The following is a 27,520-nucleotide window of genomic DNA, read 5'->3' as shown; positions in this document are numbered from 1 at the left end:
AAGGTGAAACAGCCCTTTCAAGATGTTCGAGACCTTTTATTTTCCTTTTTTTATATGATGACATCGCCTCTCTCATCCTATAAAGAATGAGTAATGGATAAAAAGCTATTCAGGAATTGACTGTATATGAGCACAAGTTAAAAATATCTACGCAAGTTTCTTTTTTACAATGTTACATTAGTTGACGTAATTTATGATATATATGTAGACCTGCAAAGTTGCATATTTCTTGGATAACAAATGGCGATGTTATCATAAAAGGAATCAGACGCAGCCCTTGTAAATGGATTAAAACAATTTTTAAAGTCTCTTAATATTGACAATCAGCTAACTTTGTTCACCAATCGCCGTCTCCTTAAAAGTAACCAAATATATTGTCAGGCTTCTGAGTATTCTATAGTACAAATTGTACGATTCAGATTGACCAGTTCCAGAAGTTGATTCAACAGAAGGGAAAATAGCTGACAGGTAGATAAACCACATATGATAATATGATTAGGAACAGAGAAAGAGCGAATGGTGAAAAAATTAACTTTGTGAATGTTACTTAAGTGCGTTACATAGTTGGGAATCGCAGCGTGTTGTGCGGTATGCGCGCGTGGGAACCCCCGCAACGCAATTACCTCTGAGGCATGCATCGGCTACGATAGATCCACACGTATAACAGGTATATAGAGAAATCGCAACACGCTGATCGTACCACGCATCTGGAAGTTATAACTAAGTTTTCTTCACGTTGGTAAGTGATTCCGTTACTAAACACGTCACCCGAGTTGAGTTTATCGAACATTAAAGAGCCCTCACGCAAAGCAACTCAAATTTCAACTCGTGTTAATTTTTACCCCCACGGATTATCTCGCTGTCGTCGTTGCTGGTTCTGCGACTGCACGCGATCCGGCCTACGGCACGGTGCACCCTTCACATATGTTTACTCCATGGATCTGTACCCTGAGAAGATCGCAGATTTTTTGGGACACTGTGAATAATACGGCAAACCGTCATCAGGAAAATATTAATGTAATTTAAAACATCGCAATTTCTCTGCAGTCGAAATTAGGCAGATTGTTTACAACAACTTTTGTTTATTTCATTGTCATGCGATGGATTCCTCGACCTGCAAGTATATATAACAAGACTTCACAATGATTCAAATTTTAGTGCAGCAAGTCAAATCAATAAACTGGAAAATTAGAATTGATTAGAAAACATTAATAAGTAAATCGATGAGACGAGTATACAAAATTTTAAGACTGACTGGAACATGTTTTTTCAATAAAGTGTCAAAACCTCTAAACATTATTTTATACCATGATACAAAATAAGGTTCTAATCACGTAGTTTTGTTTCGAATGATTTTAAATGCGCGCGAAATTTAATTGAATATAATTGAACAAGACTTTCGTTCCTTTTCCAATGTCGAGTATTCCTTTCCTGTTACCAATAGCAGTTCATTTGGTGGAGTTGGGTGTGTTTGAAAATTTATGTAATTGCCCGGTAACTTTGACCTAATAGATCATCGGTCATACGTATACTAGTATAATCAAGTAGCCTCCTTCAGCTTCTACAAAATTTATTACCAATTTAACCTACAGTATCGAATTGCGATTGCTGTACCCGCTTATACTGTAGGAAGGCTGATTTTAATCGTGATATATAGATGGATATAGATGTTTCTAATACCGAGTAAAACACAATGAGACAAACTGCCCGCATTCTCAATATCTTGGGGTTGCAGGAAAAGGAAACGCAGGATTATAAAAAAAATTGAATTCCAAAATAAAGAATTTCAATTAACAAAAAACACGTACAGTTCATCGATATTATCCTGAATAGCATTGAAGAATCAGCTTATCATAGCCGTTACTGTTGGTAATTGTATAGCGTGTATCAATGAGGTAATTTGCTTTGGGCAAAAGTCCGTGATGAAGTTTAAGATAAAAACTTGCGGAAAAAAGTAGAAATAAAAAATTACCCAAATGTCAGACCACCTATATAAACATTCAAGTAATCTACAATCTCAATACTGGCGAATAGACTGGGGAATTCGATATTCCGTAATCTAAACCAGTGTTTTTCAACGTTCTTGAATTCACGACCACTTTACAAGTAAGAAAAATCTGGCGACCCCCCCCCCCCCCGATCCATAATAAAACCATATCAGTGATTTCAAAGAATTTTTATAATTAAAGGATTTCTTGTGAAACTTTGTTTATGGTTTTTACTTTTACCTGGCTTGCGACCGCGATTTCCCGAATAAAACTTGGCGAATCCCTGGGGATCACGACCCACAGGTTTAAAAACACTGATCTAAACGATTGAGTGATTGCATCGAATTCTTTGTTTCTCGCATTTTTTCAATTGAGAGGGAATTTATGTTATATTCTTGCTGTAAAAATATTTATTTCATATATTTATACAAGTTATAAGCGTGAAAGATGAAAAAAAACCGCACTAAATCCATAATTCGACCAATGTTCGTGCATAATATTTTTCGACCAAAAGCCTACCAGTTTTAGCCAGAAAATGAATGTTTGCGTTTATGATATTCTTTCCACGTCATGCCACGCATGGTTTTCAAGTTATCAAGGTGTTTGCTAGGAGCGATTAAAATGAATCATATAACCTGCGGCATAAGTAAATGTGCACCTATGGTGGTGCGATTTAAAGGCAAAGAGCGAAAGATCCTGGGCTAGGTAAGGTGGGGTTATGCTAGGTTAGCAATAGCTCAGCAATAGTTCAGATAGCGATCTTACTCGTGCGATGGACTCGGGGCTCTGGACTTACCAGTGTTATGCCGTTGTGTACACACCCGTTGACCTTTGACCCAACCCTTCTATCCATTCCTTATATCCTACGTTCCAGGGACTAGTTCCTGATTCTCCTTTGGCTGCGCATCGAGCCCCGATCGAGGCCATAGATGTTACCCGTCACTTTGTGTATTGTAAACGTAACGTGCGCGTCGAAAGGTCATGACGCGTTCCTCGCGCGCTTCTACACCTACTTATGTAGGTATAAGATACGTTAGTAGGTACATAAATTTGATTTCTTCTGCTCGCAACGCGCATGAGTTTCATCACCGCTGTACAAATACCTTCGAGAATGCATAAAATGGGTTAAAACAGCACATTTCACTTTCGGAAGTGATCGTCATCCTTGTTAGATTTTTCAAACCGGATAATAAATTTACTGAACATTCACTGTGCAAAGTCAATGTTAATCCGGTAGCTGTTCGATGCGAAGGACAACCAGTGACTGCGAATTGAAATTACGAAAGAAAAAACTGAAATAATAATTCGGCGATTGTAATTGCAGCATAACAATATTAGGAACCAATATATTACCCGTGGAATCGAACTTCAACGATTATTTTACTCGGGGATTTATATTTCCTACAAGTAATTATATGTGGTGGTCAGTCACGCACGAGCCATACCCGGATAGGTAACGGAATCTCATATGCGATTATACGGATTGGGAATTTATTAGTAATCAAACGAATCAGTAATTCAGCCTTTCCTTTCTTGCGAAGCTCTCCCGCCATTCATTTATATCCTTCTCTATATCTACTGCTGAGAGATATAGCCGGTTCGGGAGGTTCAATCGAGCCGCGCGTAGACCTTCACTGACTCCTGCACGGACAGACAGACAGCCACCGTAATAACCAATCGATTTGCTTGATTGTTTCAGGGCGTGAGACTCCCCGAGTAACCTCAGCTCTGGTGGGTGACGGGGAAGGACGACTGATCGCCACTCCAGTGCGCAAAGAACGCATAACCAGCAGAAGCAAGGAGGACCTAGCCCAAGAGGCCGCCCTGATACTCGAACAGGTCGGTAATTTGAAGTGCATTGCGCGAGACAACAAGGTACCGTCTCTTCCTGGTAAATTCAGCACCCTACCGGCAAGGAGGAACAAGAAACGACCGGAACTTCCATTGGACGTCAGACGCCGGAGCGAGGAGATCGGTGTTACCACTGAGGATCTAGTCGAGATACCGAAGGCAAAGAAAAAGGCGTTGGAGAGGAGCGCAAGCGATGCTAGCGCCAGGAAGGTGAAGAATCCTATCGTCAAGTTGTTCTCACCTAAATTGGAAAGGAAGGGTAAACCCGTTGCACGGAGTTACAGTGACGCGGGTACCTCAACGAGCAATCGACCCCAACGCAAGCGGAGTGGTAGTGAGAGCGAAGAAAGTTCGCACGTGAGTGCGATCAGAGCAAAGAAACAGCTGTCACCTATAATCGAGGCATCGCCGCAGGTTGACGCCCCGCAACCTTTCAATTTCAGCAAGACTTCGGAGGCGAAGAAATCGAAGAAGGAATCAAGGGACGAACAGAACGAGGCCAAGAAGGAAACCTTGGTGCCGGAAATCACCGTAACGAGTCCGTCGAAGTCACCGAAGACACCAAAGAAAGGCAACAACGGTGGAAAGACAAAGACACCGACGAAAGAGGAAGAAAACTCTGCACAAGAAGAAAAGGAAGGGACTAAAAAAGATACTGACGAAGTGGACTCAACGATGTTGCACAGCAGCCGATACGATCAGCAAATCGGTGAGGAGTCAACCATTCACAAGATGATCCATAGACTGTCAAACGACAGATCACCTCCGCCGCATCTACCGAGGACCTTGGTGACGCCGAGTCCTGGTTTCGGGCACAACAACAACATGCCCTTCTCTTACACCCGACCGAACGAATCGAGCCCCACGTCGCCACCAGGCGGTGTGATTTACGCCCAGGTGCAGATGGACAAGAAGAAGGCTCAGCGAAGTCACTCTGACAGCGATGAGGGCCTCGGACTTGAGCGCAAGGATTCATCCAGGGAGAACAGTCCAGCGGAGAAAGATTACAGGAGGGCCGACTATACCTACAACAGTGATCTGCACCGGAACAACGAGATCAATAGCTTCAAGTCGCGGTACGACGAGGAGAAGAAGAACGCGACAACGCACTTTGGTGAGTTCGCAAACAGCCGCGGTGAATACGTATCGAGAACGACCGAGTCGAAGCGCATGCATGATTTGAACGAGATTGATCGCGGCCTGTTTGGCAAGCCGGAGAAGTACACGTCTACCGTATTCGTGGATACTTCTGACCGCGGAAGAGCCGACGGCATGGATTCCCGGCGCAAGGACAACGGCGAGTTCAATGTCAGGTCCCAGCTGCATGACAGGGGCTTTTCGAACAAGACGAGTGAGCTGAGTGCCAGGCGAGACCTGCTCGAGTCAAGGATAAAGTCGAGACTACTGGCCGACGAGATGTTCGCTGCGAAAAGCAACAAAGTGGAACACGAAATAATCGACAAGCCGATCGTTCCATCGCCGGTGATACCGAATCGCGTAGCATCCCCGAAGAGGTACGTCGACACCTATATCACCGAGACTCGGACCAACAGCAACGGCGACAAGTATATATTCGAGAAGGAGCTTCATCAAGACAACGGGAAGGTTTACGGGTACGAGAAGAAGATTACGAACAAAATACCTGGGGAGACGTACGTTGAGCAAAAGCCGAGGGATGGTTACACGGTCGAGACGAGAACAAACAAGTATGGCGACAAATATATCGTTGAGACCCGCACGCATGAGAGTTATGCGGATGACTTCAAGCCCTTCCTAAGTGACAGAAGCAGGACCAGCCCGGAGGAAAGGTTTCAGACCGCCAGGAATCTCGGAAGTCCCTACAAGCCGCCCGGCTACGTACTCGACGACAATGTTGGACGCAGGTCCGAGTTCAAGGAGAACGTGTCACCGATACTCACACCGAAGAAGTTCAGCGATCACAAGCTCTCGAAGAGCGACGATTTCCTGGACCGTGACGCGGGTCTAATCCGCGACCCATACTCATCCAAGCCCAAGAAGAGTTTCGAGACCATGCGCGGCATCAGCAAGTCATCTCAGCGGCTCGATCAGATCGGTGAGAACGCCAGAGTCAGGGCACTACGGAGTGAGTACACCACCAGGTCACACGAGAACTTGAGTACCGTCGACTACGTCAACGCCAGAGACCTTCGACGCTCAGTCTTGGAGAGTCCGCCCTTGGAGACGCGAAAGATCGCCTCTCCACCGGTCGGTCAACACGTGGTCGATCATCTTCGGGAAAGGCCCAACGATGACTACGACACAGACATCTCTCAGCTGACCAACAGTCAACTAGGTAGCAAGTACTACAAGGAGACGAGGACCACCCAGCGGTACATGGGCAAACACCCTCTTCAGGACGAGTACGACAGTTCCCCACCGCGGATGCGTCCTGATCGCGGCTATAACTCCAGCCGGTACGACTCCGACACCACAGCGCGTGACTCTGTACGTCGAGAAACGAGATACCTTCACCAGGAGGAGTCGACCCGGACGCTTCGCAAGGAAAGAAAGACGGATGATGAGGCAAAGAAGATGGTCCGCCGGTCACGCAATCATCTCGATTACTTTGACGACTCAGACGCTAGAGACAGCCTCCGTCGCGGCGTCAAGGTCGGTAAGGAAAGACAGGGGGGTTCCGGGCTTGAAACTTTCGACGAAAGTCCACCGGTCAGCCCAAGGGCCTTCCACGAGAGCAAGACGCGGCACACGCGCCACCATGAGGCCAGAGGCCACTCCGAACGGAGACACAGGGAAAGTCGTCTGAGCGATCCAGATCGCAAGGACCGGCTGGCCGACTCTGGAATAGAAAACGATTATCGCCGAGACTCCCAAGAGGCCGACCGTAGGGAACCTCTCGAGTCGGAGGACGAGGGCTTTGTGACGATGCGGTTCATCAGACACGAACGCAGGCATACCGACAGGAACATGGACCTGACACCGTCCGAGAAACGCAGATACGACAAGTACGTCAGCGCCAACGGGGGCACAAAGTCTGTCACCTCAAAGCCACCCTCTGGTCTGGGCGACAATAAGAAGTACGAGAAAAAAGTCACGAAGAAGAGCGGCAAAAGTGGAACTATGAGCAAGGTCAAACAGTTGTTTAGTAAGAAGGAGAAGAAGGCCAAGGAGGAATCCCAAAAGTCATCGAAGAAGAACAACCGCATCAGCAACAGTGGAGCCTTAACCGACGATGAGGTCACTATGAGATACCGTGAATATCGTGGCGATCAACTGAGGAGCGCCAAGAGCGCACGAGACTTGGACCACGAAATCAACCAGGTAAGTGATCACCGAATCAATCTGTCGGATAATGTTTTAATAATTATTATGTCTCGGAGATGTTCTCTCATTCGTGAGTCCCCGACTATTCCCTGCAGTTGAAACACAATCATTATAGGTCTGTTTAGAGGTTATGCTGCCTTTCCGTGATAATATATGATCTGCTGCTTACATAAAATTACAGGTTCTTTGTTCTCGAATTTTTCGAGTAAGATTTCTCTAGCAAATCAGTATAATAATTCTATGAAAAGTGCGAACTGCCTTTTATGTGATAAAAGCTGGCTTCAGCCAATAGCTAATAGTCTTTATTGAAGTTGGAAAACCTTGCTATCAAAGTTAGCTGAAAAAACCGGTTTTTAAAATTGTTGTTTCAGTATTGATCCAAATTTTAAAAAATGTTCTGACAGCAGATTCTGATTAGCGGTATATTTCGGCGAACACATTTTCACATTTGCGTTAATTACCGAACTCACACGGGAACCAAAGAGTCGGTTGACGACATTCATCACGGTTTTTGTGTGTGCGTAAACTCGTTGATCCAACTTGTCAACTGGACATCAGGCGGAGCGAAGATGTCAGCGTATAACCGTAATTAAAAATATCTCTCGAGTTGAAATTGCGTCATACCTAACTGTTCACTCGTGGGTCGACGGTTAGGCCGCTTTCGAGCGTCCGACGTCTCGAAGTCAATTGAGCTGACCGCCCACCTGTTCCATTTTTGGAGTATTTATCACACGCGATGATACCTGCAACTTCCAACCTCTGTCTCGTCAGCCTTCTTACTAATTTGGGTATGCTGTCATTTGCGTGGGCCACTTGTATGTACACAGGGACTTAAACCGGCTAAAAACCGATTAAAATGGCGCCTGTAATATTACAGGGCCCGTAATTAATTAACTTGACAGGAAATTGCCAGAACAAGGGTTTTCGGAAGATGAAAATCAATTAACTGTTCTTTTTTCTCGTCACAAAAGTTCACAATTTGGATTCAGGATTTACACTGCACGCTATAATTTTCAACATACGTGGCTGACTACAACACAGAGCTTCTGACGATGATTTGATAAACCACCAAATGACTAGCTAAGCGTCGTTGTTCTACGTTAAGGACGTTCAAATTGGTTTGACTGTGGCTTTGTCGTGACTGCTAGTACTGAATTATTGAATTATTGAATTATTTTCCCGTTATCGCGTGTCCAGCAAACATTTGTGCTATCCGATGCCTGTGACGGAATCATTTTTCGGCGATATTCTCCTTTCACCAGCACGCACGTAACAGTAATAGGCATAATACTATTATAGCGACCAGACGCCTGCAATTTTTTTTGCACTTTTTGTCACTGAACCAGCAGCGTGGAATCTTACGATAAGTAGATTTACTTGTAAAATTGGTTGGTATAGGAATCAAGACTCTAGAAGTGATAACGATGTTGACCAGCGGTTAAGAAATCTTAATTTTAAAGTTTGAGAATGGTTCTGCAAAAGGATTCTGCAGGGATCGTTGAATAGCGTCAATATATTCAGTTTTATTGGTTAGCTTTCGATGGACTTTCAAGTGTTCCACGATGATTGCTTAATCTTCTGGTTTGATATTCTAGCAGGTGATATACCTACGCTGATTTGGTCTAGTTGCATTTGCATTTCAATATAATTTCGCTGTGTAGTAGTCTGTCATAGTTCAGAAGACAGTCGAGCGGTAGCCCACGCCTTAAAAATTGGCCAAATGCTCTGAAGGCGAAGATTGAGGTATAATCCGGGCGTAGCCTAGAACTAGCCAGGCTTGAGAGTTGCACAAGCCAAGAAGTCGAGGTAGGTAACTAGCAAAACGTGTTAGCGGTTTTGAAAAATAAATTTAAAAGGTCAAAACAGCGGAGGAGTGCCAGGCAGCATAATTAATAACAAACCGAATCGCATCGGTATCCTTCCGTCATTTATTTCTTATCACACCCCGCAGCTAGGTTATTACACATGAATATTAGTATTACATTACGTTACTTTCCCGTTTCTCAGCTATAACTTGGAAATCTTGATCCCCGAGTAAGGTGGTCGCATTTCTGTAACCTTGCGAAACAAACGAACATTTCGGATCGCATAAATCAACCTCTCTCTGGATTAGAGTTACCCCGCACCTATATTGGAAATCGCATTCGCTCGGCTTCATTGCTCTGCGTGGGTGTGGTGCAGCTATTATTTAAATTCGAATCTGGCGTTTTCTTATACGCACCTTGGCTGCACACATGAACTACGTGGTTCAAAAGTTCATAGAAGTAGGCGAGTAACAGCAGGGCGTAATATTTTCCCTGAATCGAAAGTAAACGTTCAGCGCGTTCGGTACTGTTCGCTAGCTCTTTGTACCTGGATATGCCAACAACGAACACTTTTACATCGCGATTAGCCACTGCACCTTGGCAGTTGTGCACATATCGTTTCTCTCTGTGCAAACCCGGAACACTCTGCCTCCATTCTCGTCTACACGGAATTGCACTTTGACGATGAAACGAGTAATAAGTCGAGAACACGTAGGCAAAGCGTCTGTAAAAATTGAAATTATTTATCCTCGCAAAGTTTGAAAGAAGCTTTCGTCTAAGAGTCTTGACCAAAGACATAACACGAATTGACCAATTGAAGAGATATCTCAATTTTCACTTTTGCATAAGTCTCATTTACAACGTCCGCGTATTTGTGACACATTTCGATTTGGATCAACGGTCTGATCAAAACAGAGCTTCACGAATGAATGAATCGTAGAAATTAAAGTTGACGAAACACACAATGAACATACATCCAGGGCTTTACTTAGATAGTTACAGCTATATGTACAACAAAAATCAAAACACGTCCGTTCATTGCTAGGACTTGACGTATACTAGACTCATGGACTAGGTCTCGAGTTTTAAAGCCTACCTTACCGGGATTTGAAGTTTTATATCTTGTGGCGACTTCAAACTTACACCAGAAACTCAGCTTAGGGACTTGGAGCTTGCACCAGAGGCTAGGCCTCGGGACTTGGCCTGCAGTAAATTTTTTTTCACTTTGACAAAGTTGTTAGCGATACCGAGCGTCAAAAAGGTAATTCCCATGATTTCGTCTGTTGGTCGTAGCTGATCGATCTTGGCGTAGTTTTTCACCGCCATCTCCTCATCATTTGATCGTTAGTCCCCGCTTCACACCTTCAATCTAGACCTCACACCTTTCTGACGATCAGCGGTCTTCGGGCCAGCAAGCCTCTTAATATACCCATACCCTTGGTTCAAGCTTAAGATTTTTTGTCTATCGCATCCGGTTACAATCGGCAATCGCATCTGAGCTGGCTGTTTCTACTACCGCGTTGTTTAGAGTGGAGATCGAAGGCCAGAGAGCGAAAGAAGTGGAGAGAGAACAAAGTCTAACTACGGAGTGTAATAACACGACCGTAATGAGCCCGGGCACTTACTTACTTTTGCGTATAGCGTTACGATTTTTCATCCGTCGAGAAATTAAAGCAGCTCGGTCCACGGTTGTGATTTTAAAAATGGCGGTAGCAATTTGGTGCAAGCGTTATTGAGCCGCGATGAAATTGCCCAGCGGTTGAATCCTCGTGAAGAGGAATACGGGAAGGAAGGAATGGAATAAAAAATGCTGTAAAAAAAATTATGCGTCCACCCGTATCTCGCTGGATGATGCAGGGGCGTGTATTTCTCCGCTGGTACGTTGTGACTTAGTAATGATAATGCCTGACTGAACGACGCGCGGGGATCTAGATGCGCTTTTTGCATCCCGGTAGGCGGGACGACGCGGTTCGCACCTTCGGCTGCGAAGCGAGAAGAGGAAGATGCTCAGCGGAGACTCTGTGCAGAAGTGCACGCCCTGGATCGTCTCCCGTCTCCCTGCTTTGATATCCGTACAGACCGTGCTCCGGGAGACTGTGAAGATAATATTGCTAGATAGGTTATTTATTAATATCTCTAACCTCGTTCCGCACCCCTCGTGCCACCCTGGAGGCCCGTCGGCCAACTCCGAGCAATATATACCGCCTCGTATCCTGCTGGGAATTCAGTTCCGCTGATAGTCGTGAGAATAATCGTAGATTTATTTTCTCCTCCTAAGATTAACACCCCGAGGATTTCGTGCTCGCGGTTCAGGCTTGATCTCAACTTGCCAGCAATAATCGCAAGACACAGTCAGCGGTAAATCATCGCGGCCGCTGGTTCGTAAGAGAAGAGGATAAAATTAAAATCAAGCGTTTTATGTATTCAAGGCACACGAAAACAAAACAATTTCGAATACACGTGATGAGAGAAATTAATAACACTGTAGTCAGGACGGCTAGGTGGTCCAGTGGAGTAAGTCTCCGGTAAAGCATTTCTAGATACCGGGTTCGATTCCTGGCTCCGTCGTTAATTTTTCAACTAACTTGAAAATTTCCGAAATTGTACTCTTTCTGATAAAATTAAAGAAAGAACGATTAAACGGATGAAACAAAATCGGCAAAGTTATGAGGTAAACACGAAATCGGCTCAAGTACGAACGGTGCAATCGACATCCATATACGCACTTCAAACAGCTCCGTGGACGACTTTCGCAACGAAATTTTTTCTATACCGGCTGCACGCGTCTGTCCACCTGACAGGTACATTCATCCATGTAAATAGCCGTTGGCTGCGGACATGGACATGATCGGAGAGAAAAAAATAAACACAACGTCCATGTGACTCGTAACCGCCGCGTAACACTTTCCTTGTAAGGAATAAATCCTTGATGCACGAATGATGGACCGCGCCGCAAAAGGAACTCTCGGAATCGTTGCCGCCATCCCCATCTATTATACCATCTATGCATATTAGACACACACGTTATACGATTAAGTAAGATTGTATTACGTTAGCAAAACTTCCACGAATATAATTTGAATCAGGTAATTTTTGTAAAACTTTCACAACAATTATGCATATTGGAATATATTGGGTCAAGAATCTTATTCAAAACGGTAACGCCACAAGCACGTACTGGTTCATTTCTATTTGCAGAGCCAACTTAACAGCATTGTAGAAATTGTAGTTGTATCTGATCTATAATACGATTTCTGAAGGATAATCGATTTGGATAAAAATTGTGGAACTTTACTCTACAATTTAAAGGCGTAGAATTTCTGCTTAGCACAAATCGCAAAAGGACAAGAAAACACGTGCCGTCAACGAATAACGTACGTATCCATTAACTCGGTAGTCAGAAGCATTGCGTGTCTTTTTGCTATACCCCAAGTCTTATTAGAGATTAAGCTGGTGGTCAAAATCCCGAAAGACCAAAAAGTCGACTGATTGAAAACCCGACATGTTCGATACACCAATTTTAAAACAACGAATGATCTACCTACCGAAGTTGGGATATTCGATAAATCACTCAGTAGAATAACTGTTTAACCGAAAGTCCATTTAACCGAAGGCTCTTTTATACGAAAAAGTATTTTGAGAACAGTCGGCATTCCGAATGAACAAAACACAGAATATGGTGATACAGGAAAATGAAAGTGCCGATATAAAAAATTGAGAGCGGCTAACATGTTTGGTATTTTCGCTATTCAATATTTTGCCCTACGTAATCTTGGCCAATACCAAAAAAAAAAAAAATTCGGTATAAATTTATTTATACGTTTTTGCGTTCTCAATTTGTATTTTACTAAAAGTTATCTTTTCGTATTTATGGTCTTTCTACATTTTTAGCTGTCGGTGGTTTGACATTCGTGATTTATTCGCTTCGACTTTTCGGTCTTTCGCATTTTTGTACCCCACTCAGAGATTGGAGAAATATGTAATCCGAGTTATCGAAAAGATTGGGACGGCTTTATTTTCTTCCAATAACGAGGAATACCAGACTTTTTGCAATAATTTGGCTGCTTGAAAAAAGTCATTGCTACGGTTAGCGACGTCACTATCACGATTCCAGACCACCAACCACGTCCACCGCGTGAGTGAGGGACCACCCGTGCAGCACCGAAGCACTATCAGCCTCGCTAATTACGTAACAACACCTGACTCCCAGAAAATTCACGTAACCGATTCATTTGGCTTGCTTGATTCTTGAGAAACTCACCTATAATCCCATGCTCGAGGGAATTCCGTATGCTTGGGCGTCGGTGTGCGGAACGCATGAGTAATGCACATATTCTAGGCATGTATGTACGGTTTTCCTTTCCGAAGCTTAGGGCTGTACGATTAATCGATTAATTGGAACAACCGATAATTGAAGAGGCCAATTAATTGATTAATCGGAAAAACGATGTATCGAAATACTTTCGATCAGACAATTAGTCGAAAGAAGAATCAATTCAAGTATACGATCGATCGATTGAGGTAGCACAATCCCAATAAAAACAAACAAACTCACTCCATACGATATTCGGTTTCTTGAAAAGCTGTTCTCAGAAATTACTACGCTTAGCTGATTCTTCAGCGGCTCAAATGACAAATTCCTTAAACTTCACCTCAATACAGGATGGCACTAGAATCTGTAAATAACGTGACTTACAATAAAAGACTTAAGTTACTGTATGTTTGACGACTAAAGAAATGCCTGTCAAAAGCAGGATGCAAACACAAAATCCACAATAGGCACGCGCATTAGTTCTGAAGTTTGATCCATCAGTAGCTGCGTTTAAGTGGAATGGTTAGTACCGAACCCATAAGAAAAATCTTCAGCCCGCGGTCCATACTTCATACAATTTTTGATACACACCGCAGAAAGACCCACGACTAAAATCTTCGATTACACGCCTTGTTCGTCAAATACTTAACGTATTTTACATCTACGCCGTAGTTAATAATTCAATCGGAACCTCATGTCGCCAGCCGCGATGGTCAACTTTGAATGGAATCGGATGGACCAAGAGACCGTTGGAAGTGTTAGATTTCGGACCTGCACCGCTCGTCGTCAGTCAAACGTGATGACTAAGCACGACGTCTCTTACGACATATCCGTACGCAAGAGTACATACTTCTTAATTATTCATATACGTAATATACTCGTATATAAGCCTGTGTAATTACACAATGTATTGGCCAATCTTTGCCGGAGATAACATTCGTCTCAACTCCCGGTAGGTATGGCTTCTGTAATGCGCTGTAATCGAATCGCACTTTGGGCAGGAAATACACGAACGGTGCGGAATTGAATCCGATTACGATAAAAGTATACCGTAAAACCTGGCTCAACGCTGGGACCAAGAGTTTTGCGATACCCTTAGGACCACTGACAATGAGTGAAACTACTTTGCACACCATGTACGCAGGCCTTTGCACGAAACGAGCAGGTATAATAGTGATAATTGAGGTATTAGAGTCAGGATTTCATAATATTTCATGATTTTTGACATGACATTTCAACGGCAAGTATAGAAGTATACTAACTGGACGTAAAATGCGTCAGTGTTTGAAGAGGGTGGACTGCCCAAAAATCAATATCTTTTATTAATTTTATTTTATCTCAAGAGAAAAGTGCATTGAGTGTTTAAAAAATTCATTACATTCGGAGGTAACGAAGATATCTTTCAAAATGCAAAAATAGAGAATACTGGAATTGTCAAAAAACATTTGCGATATCGATGCTTTATTTCAAGTAGTTTCGAAGCTGTTGAAAATCTGGTACATTCGTTCGATTTCACATTATTACGGTTCTTTTTACTCAAAATACTATTTTTTAGAAAGCTACTGATTTTTTTTTCCGGAACCAATTCAATACTGCCATTTATTGATCGTAACGAATACCAGAGCTCCGTTATTAAACCAAATATTTAACGTTTCTAACATGATAAACAAGAACTAGTGTTCAACGAATTCGCAGAAGATTATCTTCTGAATAAAATGAGCGATGAAAGTGCGAAATCGAACAAATTTCACTGTAGATTTCGAACCACCTTCAAACAGTTTGAAACGAAGCATCAACATCTGCGAGCTTTTGTTCATAATTCCAGTATTTTATATCTTTGCATTACCAAAGAAATCTTCGTATCTTACAAACTTAATAATATGATAATTACCGAATGTTCGACTATCTCGTGAAAAAGTTAAAAAAAGAATATCGAACCTCGGCCAACCGGTTCCAGTTTGTATAAAGGCGTTTGCGAAATGCAGGCAATCGAATCGGTCCGATTGATCGGCAATGCAGGTATACTGGACTCGCTGCGTATATCATACACCTTCTGAGGTAGGGAACTTCTGACTAGCCTACCAGGTGTCTGTGGTGGCGAAATTGAATAAAGGTCGCATTGTCCGCTCCCTCAGCGATTCGGCGAGGGTATTTATTTATTTATATACGTTACAAGTTGAACAATACCAGACAATCGTGTTCGACCGTGTTATCGATATGCCTTATCGAGTCTTGTGCTGCCCGATAGAATTGAACGGTTGTATCGAACTGCAGAGCATAACCTGTGCGCGGATAATCGCCGCTGAACGAGGCCAGATTAAACGGCTAAAAGGTTTCGATTGTATGGTTACACCACCGCCGATTCTGTCCTCTCGACTGTTTACGCTGGGCTGTCGGCTGCAGACACGCGATTGACTTTCGCTTGAATATTGGTGAACCTTGCTGAGTCACCGAATAATCGGTAATTACTTCTTTCATAGAATTTTGCACGTGACCGCCTAGGTAGATACCGCCTAAGAGGTGTCCGGGTTGAATTGCGTAACATAATACACGGAGGAAAGACCGAAGGAGTATAAATTCCATCAATTCGATGCAGCCGATCGTGCGGTGTTGAGAAATACATTGCAGCTGTATAAGGATACGAAAATTCGTAGCCATGTGTGTATATCGAAGCAAAGAAAAAAAAAATGTAAACAAATTCTAGAAATTAATAATACTTCGCATTAGATTATATTCAAGTGAGACTGCTGTGTGGTATTTTCATTCTTCTTGACTTCTGGAATACTTGATAACTTTTTTTTTTCTTTTTTGATGTAACTAAAGCCATTTCAATCGTCGGTCGATGCGGACAAAAATAGTTGAATTTCGCAGAAACAGAGACTTGCGGAGCAGCACAATAATCTTTTTTTCTACTTCTATTCGAGATGAGATGATATTTATTTTGATCGGGTGAAAAACTGCTTTCGTTCACAGCAGAATTTTTATCGCCTGCATGTGGAACTTCGTAAGAACCTGTTTTTATTATTATTATTATTATTATTATTATTGTTATTACTATTATTTTAAAGCGTATATCATGATTATATGGTTTTGTACTTTTTTTCAACAGTAAATCGAGATACATAGTTTGCTTTATCGGCACCAGCTCAATTTATTATTAAACGTCTTTCATACGGTAAATCGCGAGTTCTCAGAATTAACTTTTTAACTCGCACGCAGTACATTAAAGCTTGGCGATAAAGACCGTAAATCAAAAACAGCGTCGATTTCTCTGCGATTTCACAAATCTTTTAACACACTCCAATATGTGTCATTGAGCATACAACGAATATAAATACACGTTAATATTAAATACAACTGTGAAATTTATTGCCGAAAATTTTTTTTGCATGAAAAACTTGAAACATATTTGTAAAAAAATTGTCAATTATTACGAGGCAAAGCTAGTAGCCAGAATTGGGAGCCAAACGTTGTAATGTTTATGCGAATAAGGTAGTGAGGTCTGAAAATAAAAATTTTGTGAAACACCTTGAGCCTCATGTATACTTTTATAGAATTATAAGGATAAAACTGAACTGCATTTTTCTATTTCCCAAAAATTTAATACATTTGACTAATCTTTAGCGGATAACTCTGGCTGCTAGTTTCAGTTTCATTCAATAATAATTGATCCTGGGCAGAAAAATACCTCCAGAACCATTCTACTTACTCTGTGCGAGTAGCTTGTCTGAATTTTGTAGAGATTTAAATTTGATTCGTTTTCGATAGAATTTCTAACTTCGCTTTGAAAAACTTTTGATTTTACTTATTTTTTTTTTTAAATAGGCATTTTGAAATCCATAACTTAACCGATTTATGCGTGTCCCACATATTCAATCTCACACGGAAATAAAAATATCGTAGATTTTACATCTCCTCTGGTGGTGGTCCATATGGACAATACTTTTTTACAGTTAAATATACAGCAATTGTGACCAGATTTACAAATCTGATAACGAGAGTTACAAAACCAATAGTAACAGTTGCAACACGCTTCGATAGATCCACCACAACTGATGTATATTTGACTCGAAAAAAGTGCTGTCCAAATATTTACCACATGAGATGTAAAATCTACATAACATTTTTTCCTGCGTTACCGCATATTTCTTGATTCGAATGAAGTTCGGCGAGCTCAGGTTTCCCGATCAGGCATTTTTCCGACTAATCGATCACTCGGCTATCTCCAATGCATATTCGATCCAAATCATCGGTTCAAAGATCAAATAAAAAACAGAAGCAAAAAACAATTAATCAAAGCGTAAGAATCCCTGAGCCGCATCCTCACCAAAAACAATTCCAAAACATCGAGCAAAACGAATTCCCAAATTCTCCGGGAAAGCGTTCAAAGCGCTTTTCTTTGCCCGCCGCGTCGGATCGACGCTTCTTCTCCTTCGCCAAGAAACATCCGGCGAAGGCGAAGGGCTCGAACCCGGTGTCAGACACCTGTGCAATGCGACGGTCAGTGCCGCTACGCCCAGAATCGCACCAGGAGCCCGGGGCGCCTTCGGCGTCGGTCCTCCGGATCGAGCGCACCCACCTCGGCTCACTTTCCGCTTCATTCTCGTAATACCCATTACCCGGGCGGAGACCTCAGCCGTGCACCGGCTCGTCGACGGCTACTTGAACTCTTTCTCGCGGCCTCTACGGGGTCCCCGTCGCTCGTGGTTCTCAACTGCGCAGGTGTCGACACACAGCGCAGCCTTCATCGGCATCTTCGTGACTGGTATTTCGTTACCGACTCATTGTCAGCTGTAGGTGCTAACTGAAAAATTTCCTTTTTTCGTAGACAAACAGCTGGGAAAATTTTTGAGTATTTTGAAACGATTGATTTGTCAGGAAATATCCTTGACGGTTATGAATTCTTATTCGTTAAAGGGGTGATTCGTTACACAGATATAGATACTTTTTACTCATTTTCTTTTGAAAAAGGGGAAAGTGACTCGAGCATTGAGCATTTATTGGGTTGAACATCGTGTTCGCATGGTACGAAAATGTCTTTATGTGTATGAAATTACTAGAATCATACAAAAAAACTTGGATATCGTATTGTTAAATAGTCAATTTTCCAATATTGCACCGATATTTATTATCATCACCAAATGCTAATATTAAATTGACTACAAACACAAGAAAATCTGTTTCAGTGACTTCGTACAAAATAGAACTGTGAGTGAAATGAGCCACGGTAGTAGAAAATCGAACAAATCTACTTATACTTTTAACCGTTTTAAAGCGACTGTAATCTAAAATTTTGCGGAAGGAATTTTTTGCGTTCGACGTTTTTGACATGAAAATCAAATCCTAATATGAATCAGAGATTCTGACAAGGCTCAATTTTTGCAAAGATACAAATTTCAACACAGTATCTGTATGGGAAGATATCTAGTTGATTTCTCTACCTCTTTCTTCTCCGCTTTAAATCTTTTCCACAACAAGATAAATTAGTATCACACCGAGCTTCTTTATGAAATTTAGATTATTTTAACTTCTAACTTAATGGATCGCATTCGTTTTGATACAATTTATTCACCTGCGTGAGAAAAATACATAAATCAAAATAGAAATGGATCTTCGGATCCTTTCACCCTTTGTGTACCAATTGCATTACTCTTATAGGCTTATTTACCTTTACTTATTTCACGCTGGTGTTTGTTTTCTTTACTTTATTTTCACTGCTCAGCCTGATCAAGCCTCATCCACTAATTAAGGTCAGACATATCAACTGTACAGAATCTTTTCGAAACAGCTGCGGTTTCCACGGAATGAATAATAATTTCGCAATCTGTGATTGGTTTGCCGTCCGTGAGGTACGTAGGCCGAGGTCATCTGATCAAACAGTTTCGAGCGCGAGACAATGTTCATAGATTCGATCATTGCTCCAGATTCAAATTATAGGTATATTTAAAAATTGTTACGCTAATTAATCTGATTATCTGATTATAGTATATATGGACCCTTTATCATACCCATGGTTGAATAAGATTTTTCTTTATATTTTTGTTAATAGACTACCCGAAAATATTTCAATGATGTTAGATACACTGCAAGAATTCTAGAAATTTTCATACGCGGTGAAAACCCAATCATTACCGTTACAAGCCGATCAATATCACTGAAGAACCAGAGATTAAACAGGCAAAAATTAATCAGTTGCAGTAATTAATATTTCATAAGAAAGAACTTCATGTTAGATTAGATCGAGCTTTTAGTTTGTCAAATTTGGTTCATACGGTACAAAATGCGAAGAAGGACATCTTTCATAATGAAGTAAGGTCTGGTAAGAATTCTAAATATTCTGCCACCGGATATGAAAGCGCAAGATTTTCCATCCCAATAACTCGGGTATTCCTGTCATTGGGTTTTTTATTTCCCGGTGAAAGAATGTTAGCGATTTCGGATCAACTCTTGCTGCAAGGAGATGCGGAAAAGTCAGACTTCGAAGATTGAGAGGGATCGTTGAAAACCCCTGTAAAGCTGGCTTTATTCTTGAAGGTGTCGGGCTCGATTTACGACGCGATATGAATACCAATAGCTGACAGTGCGCGTAACTCATTCCGCACCTTAGGGTCGGCAGGATCCGAAGGGCGCGAACACCCAGCGTCGAAGCGGTGCGGCATACCTATCTGTAAGGCCTCGTGGACGACGACACGACGAACGGACCGACGGACAGACGGCAACGCAAGAGAGACTGCAGAACTCGTGAGCATAAGTACTTCGCACCTAGAATCGGCTTCGGCCAGGTTACCTAGGCGTGGTACCTCCAGCTAAGGCCACTGCTTCGTTGCAACATATCCGCGGAATGCATTTTTCATCCATACCTTATATATATATATTAAATATATATATTTCCAGTGTACATACAATGCGACTTCAAGAAATATCATGCGTGGATGTGTTATATGTTTCTTAAATTAATACTGCAGGTGTGGAACTGAGTATACCAGGGCAATCTCTTAAAACTTGAAAATCAACTGCGCATGCGCTAAATAATTCAATCTCATTGGTCGGCGAAATCTTCCCGCAGCGATATTCTTGTCTGCGATGCAGGGGGCCAACGTACACAAAATATGTACGTTTGAATTTTCAAATAGCATAAGCATTAAATTCCGACCGTTATTTGAAGAATCAATTTTCCGACCCAATATCAAATGCTTCCCAAACCTTTCGGAGTCACTGCCTCGATTATTTGATATTCTAACCTCGAAAATTCGTATCAACTACATCGCCGCCAGTTTTACAGCTGAGACTCGGGATGGCCAGCCTGCACGAACCGCCGATAAAACTCGCGCATGTGCAGTTGATTTTCAAATTTCAAGAGTTTGTCCCGGTAAAGTGCGGATGGAGAACGAACGTACTCACAGACACTCATGATCAGAAAAAAATTTGGTCGTAATGAAGCCAACTTTGGTTCTGGCAACGAAGTTTCAGGATTAATATACGTTCGACCGAACAGTATTTCCAGACAACCAAAAATTTTTATTGATATTGCAGCGTGCGGAAAACAGAATTTTGTTGTATTATCTTAGTAACGATTGGGTAGCGCTACAATCCCATAGACTCAAAAATGATTTCTTAATTGTTGTAACTGAATAAAATGTCGTTTGATTGTAATTTATTCTACATGAATCAAGTCCCACATTAAACAATGACAAAGAAATATGCCATTGTAAATTAACAGGATGATTCAATGGTATTGAGGCACGAATGATTTTTAACGCGTTACAGAGAGTATTTTACCACTTCGACAAAAAAAATTGCAGACTTAATTCAGTTTTAAAAGTCGCTCTCGGAATTTGAAGTTTTTCACAAGTGGCATTATTTGTATTAAATAGTAAACACTCAACCGTATTCTATGGATAAGAAACCTTGGCTGTTCCGATTAATTTACATCATTGAAAATTTTATTAAAGACGTTTCAGTCGTGCCGAAACTGACCGGAACACCCAAGATTTCTGATCCAACCCATTCTCAACAACTGTCAAGAAAATTCTCCAAATTCTGTGAATACTTAAGCGCTTGAGAAAGTGTTCAATGAATGAAATCAGTAACTCGAATGGCTTAAAAGTTAAAAGCTTTAAGGCTCAAAAGTTAATTTTGTGTGAAATTTTATCTTCGGACGTTTTTATTAGCTACATTATTGACGTGGCCAAATAATAATTTACACTTCTCTACAAAACGGTTTGAGGATCAATTCCGTATCATTGAATGAAAATAAGTGGTTTAACGATTTTTATAAAAAATTACGTATTCCGTATGTTTTTCTAATGGTAAAATTGAAATTTGGAGAGTGAACTTCAAAATTAAATTCAAGAGATATCCTTCCGCGAGGCTTTCACCTTATAACCGTATAACAAATTTTGAAGGTTTTGTTGTAATAACATCGTTAGAAATAATTTGTGCAAACCGTGAATTTGAAGTATCGGAACATTCGTTTCTTCACCTTGAAATTATGTAAAATATTTCAAACCATCAATTCAACGCAAATTTTCAATTTTTAATCCGACAAAAATATTAACAGATCGATCAATTTCTTGTGATTCTATTGAGGCGCTGCAAAATTTGAGTGATTATACATTCGGTGATCTTGATTAGGCCATTCATGATTGATGCAAAAGGTGAGTCGAATCTTATTTCTTGAGCGCCTGAAGCTACTAGTTTTACATTCATAATATTCTTGTCTATACTTTTTCAACGAACAGCCGCGATGCTTGACTAATCAAGTCATATCGATAACCAAACGTCAGGTAGAATCGAGTATATGATAGACTGACTGATCTATTTCCATCGCGAATCAATAGAGCATGTATAACTGGGATTGTAGATACAAGGTGATTCTCAAAATATCACTTTCAATTAATTGAACTAATAACGAACGGAACGACTGATCACTCAAGTGTTACATGAACAAGATAATAACTCGATCGTTCCAGCTTTGAAGGAGTTCGCAGCTCTTTTACTCTCCGCGGTGTAACGCTTGGCAGCGTTTCTATATTATACGCTTTTAATATTATTTACTCCTGGACGAGAAGAAAACAAATGAATATAAATTATGAGTAAGAATTTCGGTTAATAATCTATCGTGTTCAGTCGCAGAATACCGAGATTGTAATTGAGGATTGGGATGTTTTGAAATCGAAGAAACTTTTGCAAAATTCTTCCTTACTCAGCATCGACGGTGCCTGCCGCCGTACGACGTGGGCATGCGAACAGTCATTGATAAATTGGCGGACCCAATAAGGAGCCTGAGAAGCTGAACCAGCTCCCTCGCTGGAAAAGGCGAAGAAAGGCATAGTGGAATTCCCACAGCAGCATGAATCTCTTTGATACAGTCTAAAGTGGAGATCAGGCCGAAGTTAGTTTTCTGGTCGCATTTCTTCAGCCTCCGAAATTGTCGCATCGTAAATAATCGTACTTGACACTAATTCGAACCTTTAAAGTCCAGTTCGACACTGACGTCTGATGAACTGAATATCGTTGAGCAGATACACTCTACCGAAAATAACTTTCTTACACCTGTCAGGTTGCGTTTATGATTGGTTTGGGAGTTACTTAACATACCTAGAGTGAATTCAATTCCATATTTAGGGAAAATCGATTTATGCAATTGAGAATATTGTTCTCTTTTGAAGGGTTTTCAGTCAACTGACTTTGCCAGATGCTTTCATCGAGTTTCCATTCAAAGTCCGTCAAGATATCTGATATTGGGTCTGATGTTATACGATGGACTCGCGATGGGCACATTTTTAAGTCATTTTTCAACTCGTTTCAACCTTTATAAGACTACAGCTGCTTACGTTGTGGACGAATGGTGTGTATTGCGAAGAAGGTATCCGCTGCGTGACAAAAACCTGATGAGAAATAAAGGATCAGAGTTAGAAGACGCGGGTTGTCGGCATGCCGACAACATTGGTTTTAGGGACATTGAGCTGTAACGACTCGTAAGTAGGTTTGGACACGTTTCTTCTGCCTATTCTCGCACAGCGCGGATTATATCGCGGGAATAACTTGAACGCGGCCAAAGAGAATGCTGATTGATGTATAACAAATGACTGACGCTATATGCTAGAATATGCCATCTACTGCCTAGTGAGTGAGTAGATTTTAATATGATGATTACGATCATGACGGTCTGCATGTGGAGAAGCTCTTCTCTGCCCGCGAGTACTGACAGATAGCACAAAGATGGAGACCAACCGGCTCTAGGTATTAATTTTACTCTGAGATGAGTACGAATCGTTGGAACACAACGCGGCGTGTTCTCGTCTCGGAAACTCTCTACAAGTGTAATAATAATCTTATTCAAATTGCTTCGCACACCGCGGAATGATCAGAAAAAATTTACGCAACGGTGTGTTTCAGGTAAAATCAATGCTCGATGAAATGATTGAGATTTGAGTTTTACACCTATAAAAATTTGACCTTTAATCATTATTGAATGGAAACATTGCCTTAGATAAGACGATTTTCGTTCTTTTGTGACTGGTTCATATTTTTGATATCGAAGACTTCGTGCCGGTTTTTCTAAAAGGACAAATCTGAATTATGTATGTAGTGTATTGATCCCGAAGGATGAGAAAAGTGCATATTTGGATTGCATAATTGTTCTTACGACAGCCACTTTTACTTGAACTGGATTGAGTTGCGAGAGGTACAGTGTCACGGATCCGTAACTGCGGCTCATTATGCCTCGAAAGAATACCAATTGCTGCTGCAACGAGGCTGCAGTGCAATGCAAAAAGAGTCTCTCGAGACAAATAATACCGATGATGCAAGTCGCAACGGAATGAATTGATGGTTTATTGAAAATATTATGGTGACACGAGACTGAAATATACCGAGAGGAACGACGGCGAAACATAGCGATTGAGCAAACTTTTACTACTAACTGACCAATGACTGACGTGCTTCAAGTGATCATAACAACATAGTACCAATTCACCAATTGCCACTGGAGAATCTGACATCTGAATAAGTTGGCCCCCCTACCTTGCATATGAAAATATTGTCGCGATACGATCTCACTGACCCAACAGAGTTCAATTACTTTGCTCATGCGCAGTCTCTCGCTCGGTCTGCGATGTTTCACCGTTTCCTTTCGGCATCATTGGACTCGTGTATAACACGGTTTGCATGTTTTTTTTTCCTCGAGCGATCTTTTTGATTTTTGCGAAAGACAAACCCGCATATATCGGACGCGGTCGTCGTCCGCGAATTTGACAAGACAAAAGGTGATCGAGGACAGGAGATACGGAGCACCATTCAAGTCCCGTTCAGAACCCTGAGCCTACACACTTTGTCATTCGTCGAGCGTATTCAAAGATATTCGTTCTTGACAATATGACAGGCTTAATTATGCAAAGCAGGCCTCTTTGCAGTGGAACAGATGAGCCAGGCGTCGATCGCTCCGCGGTCATAATACACGCGTCGTCTCGAGTCTCGCGACCTTCTTTTGTTTCAAAAGCGTCTCAGCATGGATCTAGAATTCCCTATAATTGGTCTTTCGCGTATGGCCAACTCCGCGATGGTAACGAGAGCAATAATAACAGCCCTCCCGGAATATCGCTGCATGCGAAAAGATAATCTGGGACACGAATCCCGAAGGTCGTGGGCCGCTTCAAAACCGGCGGTACGCCGTTCTGTTCGCCTGGAAAATGGATACCGACGCGTCGCGGAGGTTCTTCTTCTCCGAAGAGGTTGCGTTTTCAAATCGGTTGCTACACTAACGAGCTTGTACGATAATGGTAATGGCGATGGTAATGGCAGCCGGGTTCGCCGCATGTATGAACGTATCCTTGCAATGCACCGGCGCAACGTTCAGGTTATACCTACGTGCGCTACGAGCGCAGCCTACGCCGCTACAAACTTTCATTTTGCGTGTATATAGCCGCCGGTTGCGTTCTGCTTTATGTAGGGTCTCGGGCATTCTTCTTAATCGCCTCTATATGTATTCCCCTGCGCGTACACACGCCTACCTAAAATAAATCAGCGAGCTTGGCTCTGCACTCGTGTTCGTACCGATCGCTTGAAATTATTAAATAATATTTCACTACGGTTCGGCATCCGATAATAAATCGAACGAGGCGTGTATTCTCCCCCTCGGCTAATGGATACGTACGTATCCTTGCGCATGAAATACATTGTAACGAACGTTGTACAATCCGACGTTGTCGAAACGGTGCAGAAACGGAAAAGAAAAATGAGTAAATACGTGTTGTGAAAAAGTTTTCGATAGAGTAAGACCGAGGGTACTGTAACTGAGGAAGGATTCAATTATTGGACGATTTTTATAACGACGATTTCAAATACGAATCTAGTTTGTTCGTTACTATATTCTTTGCAAGTCTTCCAGATTACATTTTTCGTTTAGATCTTTGGCTAATCAGATGAACTGCATGTATGATTAATATGAAACTATCTTTACGTTATTGATACTTTATTACACAGTACTGCGTTGTTTTGAAAAAATTATCTGCATAACTGATTTGGATAAAATTCCACCTCGGAGAAAACGAGATACTATTTTAAACTAAACGAACCACACGAATTTGACATTGAAAACATTGTTAAATGAGTAGATATGTCTTGAAAATTATCACTGATTCAATTTTTTTCTTCAAATTCGCTGTTCCATTTCTTCTGTACCTGATATCATTTTCATCATATTCAACTCCTCATATTGTACATCAAGACCTGATTGACAGGAATGTGCACGTGGCATATCCTACAAAATTTTTGCACATCCCTGACGAATAAAACGTATTGACAAATTGTCACAAAATCAATACTTTCTCACGTTTCTCAACCGATGATTAATTTTTCGAGTGATTTCAATGCTTCTGGAATTTACCAAATGCATTAACTTCAGAAAAATGGAATAAACGTAGGAAATCGATGTTTGCTCTGAAAGCATGTATGAAAATTCGACCCAACATAATTTCTCAAATACGAGGAAGACAATATTTACAGGAATAATTGTTATCGAGAGTATGTTCGAAGCAAGTTTACACACCTACTTAACCAGGCGTTCAAATAACTCGTTTTCGAGATTTCTTCGAATGGAATTTGGGTAACAGCTTTAAAACGAGGGCTAGAACCGAAAGCTAATTTCGTCTCGGCATTCTGCACTATCCAGCGTCAATTTTTAAACCCATGGTGGGCTCGGGACGGATGGTAGAAACCCGGAGGACGCACACACGAACGCGGATCACAGCGGGACCAGCTCTCACTTTCACGAAGTCACCGTGACCGAGATATACGGATGGTGGTAGGCAACCAGCGCGAACCACGGAGCAACGGAACGAGACACGGGGCTGACCGGTGACCACTTCGTGCACCATATATGGATGCCACATGCGCGGATTTATCTCTGCGCCTGTGCAAAAACGTGAATCTGTGCGTTACGCATGGTCATTTTTATGCATCGGTATCTGTGTTTTCGAATCTGCGGTGATTGCGGGATATCGGAATCAACGATCCACGCGCTTAGCATTTGCGGTCGAATCCAGTTTCATAAAATACTTCAATTTTAAACCCTATATTTTCATTTCTGATGTCGGCTTGAAGAATTTGTTTAAAAATTTTCAAACGATCGAATTTCTAACAGCAGCATAAAGTTACGAAAGTAACTGTATCTGTAACAATTCATTGGATCCTAGGCTTACCAAACATCTAGGTATCATGTATAAACTTTGAATGTAATATATTCTCTGATTCAAATGGAAAATATTTTTTGTAAAACTTTTACCATTCTTCAGTATTATAGTAAACGTTGAATGCACTCGTTCAAGTTATACCTGATTTAGTCACATCCTGACTTTCTTTACCGTGTAAGAATAATAGATATACACAATCATTGAATTATTCAATTTTACCTAATCACTATCGGTTGTCGTATACATAATTAAAGGCACGACAATTTTCTCTTGATACAAGTCGGTACAAGACATTGTAATGTTACTAAAATGTATTGTCCATATCTATAAATTTGCCTGTCAAGCTGAAGGCATGTTGGTGTCCTTAATGTCGTCCAATTACCGAATTCACAATCAAAGAAGCCAAACTGGTGGCAACGACCAGCTAAAAAGTCGATCGTTAAAATCAATAAGTTATAACATTTAAAGGCAAGCGTGTATGCAGTCCAAGGGCGAATTGGCGTACGAATTACAGGTTTCATTCGCGACAAGTTTATATGCCCGCTTGCCATAGTTTCCAGAACGAAA

At 41.5% G+C, this 27,520-nt stretch overlaps 1 protein-coding gene across 2 annotated transcripts in view; it reads left to right on the top strand.

Moving 5' to 3' along the window:
- The window catches only part of LOC124178930, a 119,212-nt gene that overhangs the window by 24,460 nt on the left and 67,232 nt on the right, over nucleotides 1–27,520 (top strand). For both annotated transcript variants that reach the window (XM_046562751.1, XM_046562750.1), the window contains exon 3: nucleotides 3,688–7,139. In XM_046562751.1, coding sequence (XP_046418707.1) covers nucleotides 3,688–7,139 — 3,452 coding nt within the window. The remainder of the gene's footprint in view (nucleotides 1–3,687; nucleotides 7,140–27,520) is intronic.

Source organism: Neodiprion fabricii, chromosome 3 (assembly GCF_021155785.1).
Source record: "Neodiprion fabricii isolate iyNeoFabr1 chromosome 3, iyNeoFabr1.1, whole genome shotgun sequence".
In the NCBI taxonomy this organism is placed as follows: Eukaryota; Metazoa; Arthropoda; class Insecta; order Hymenoptera; family Diprionidae; genus Neodiprion; species Neodiprion fabricii.
The sequence above is the reverse complement of the archived record's forward strand: the minus strand, read 5'-3'. Positions and strand labels throughout refer to the sequence as shown.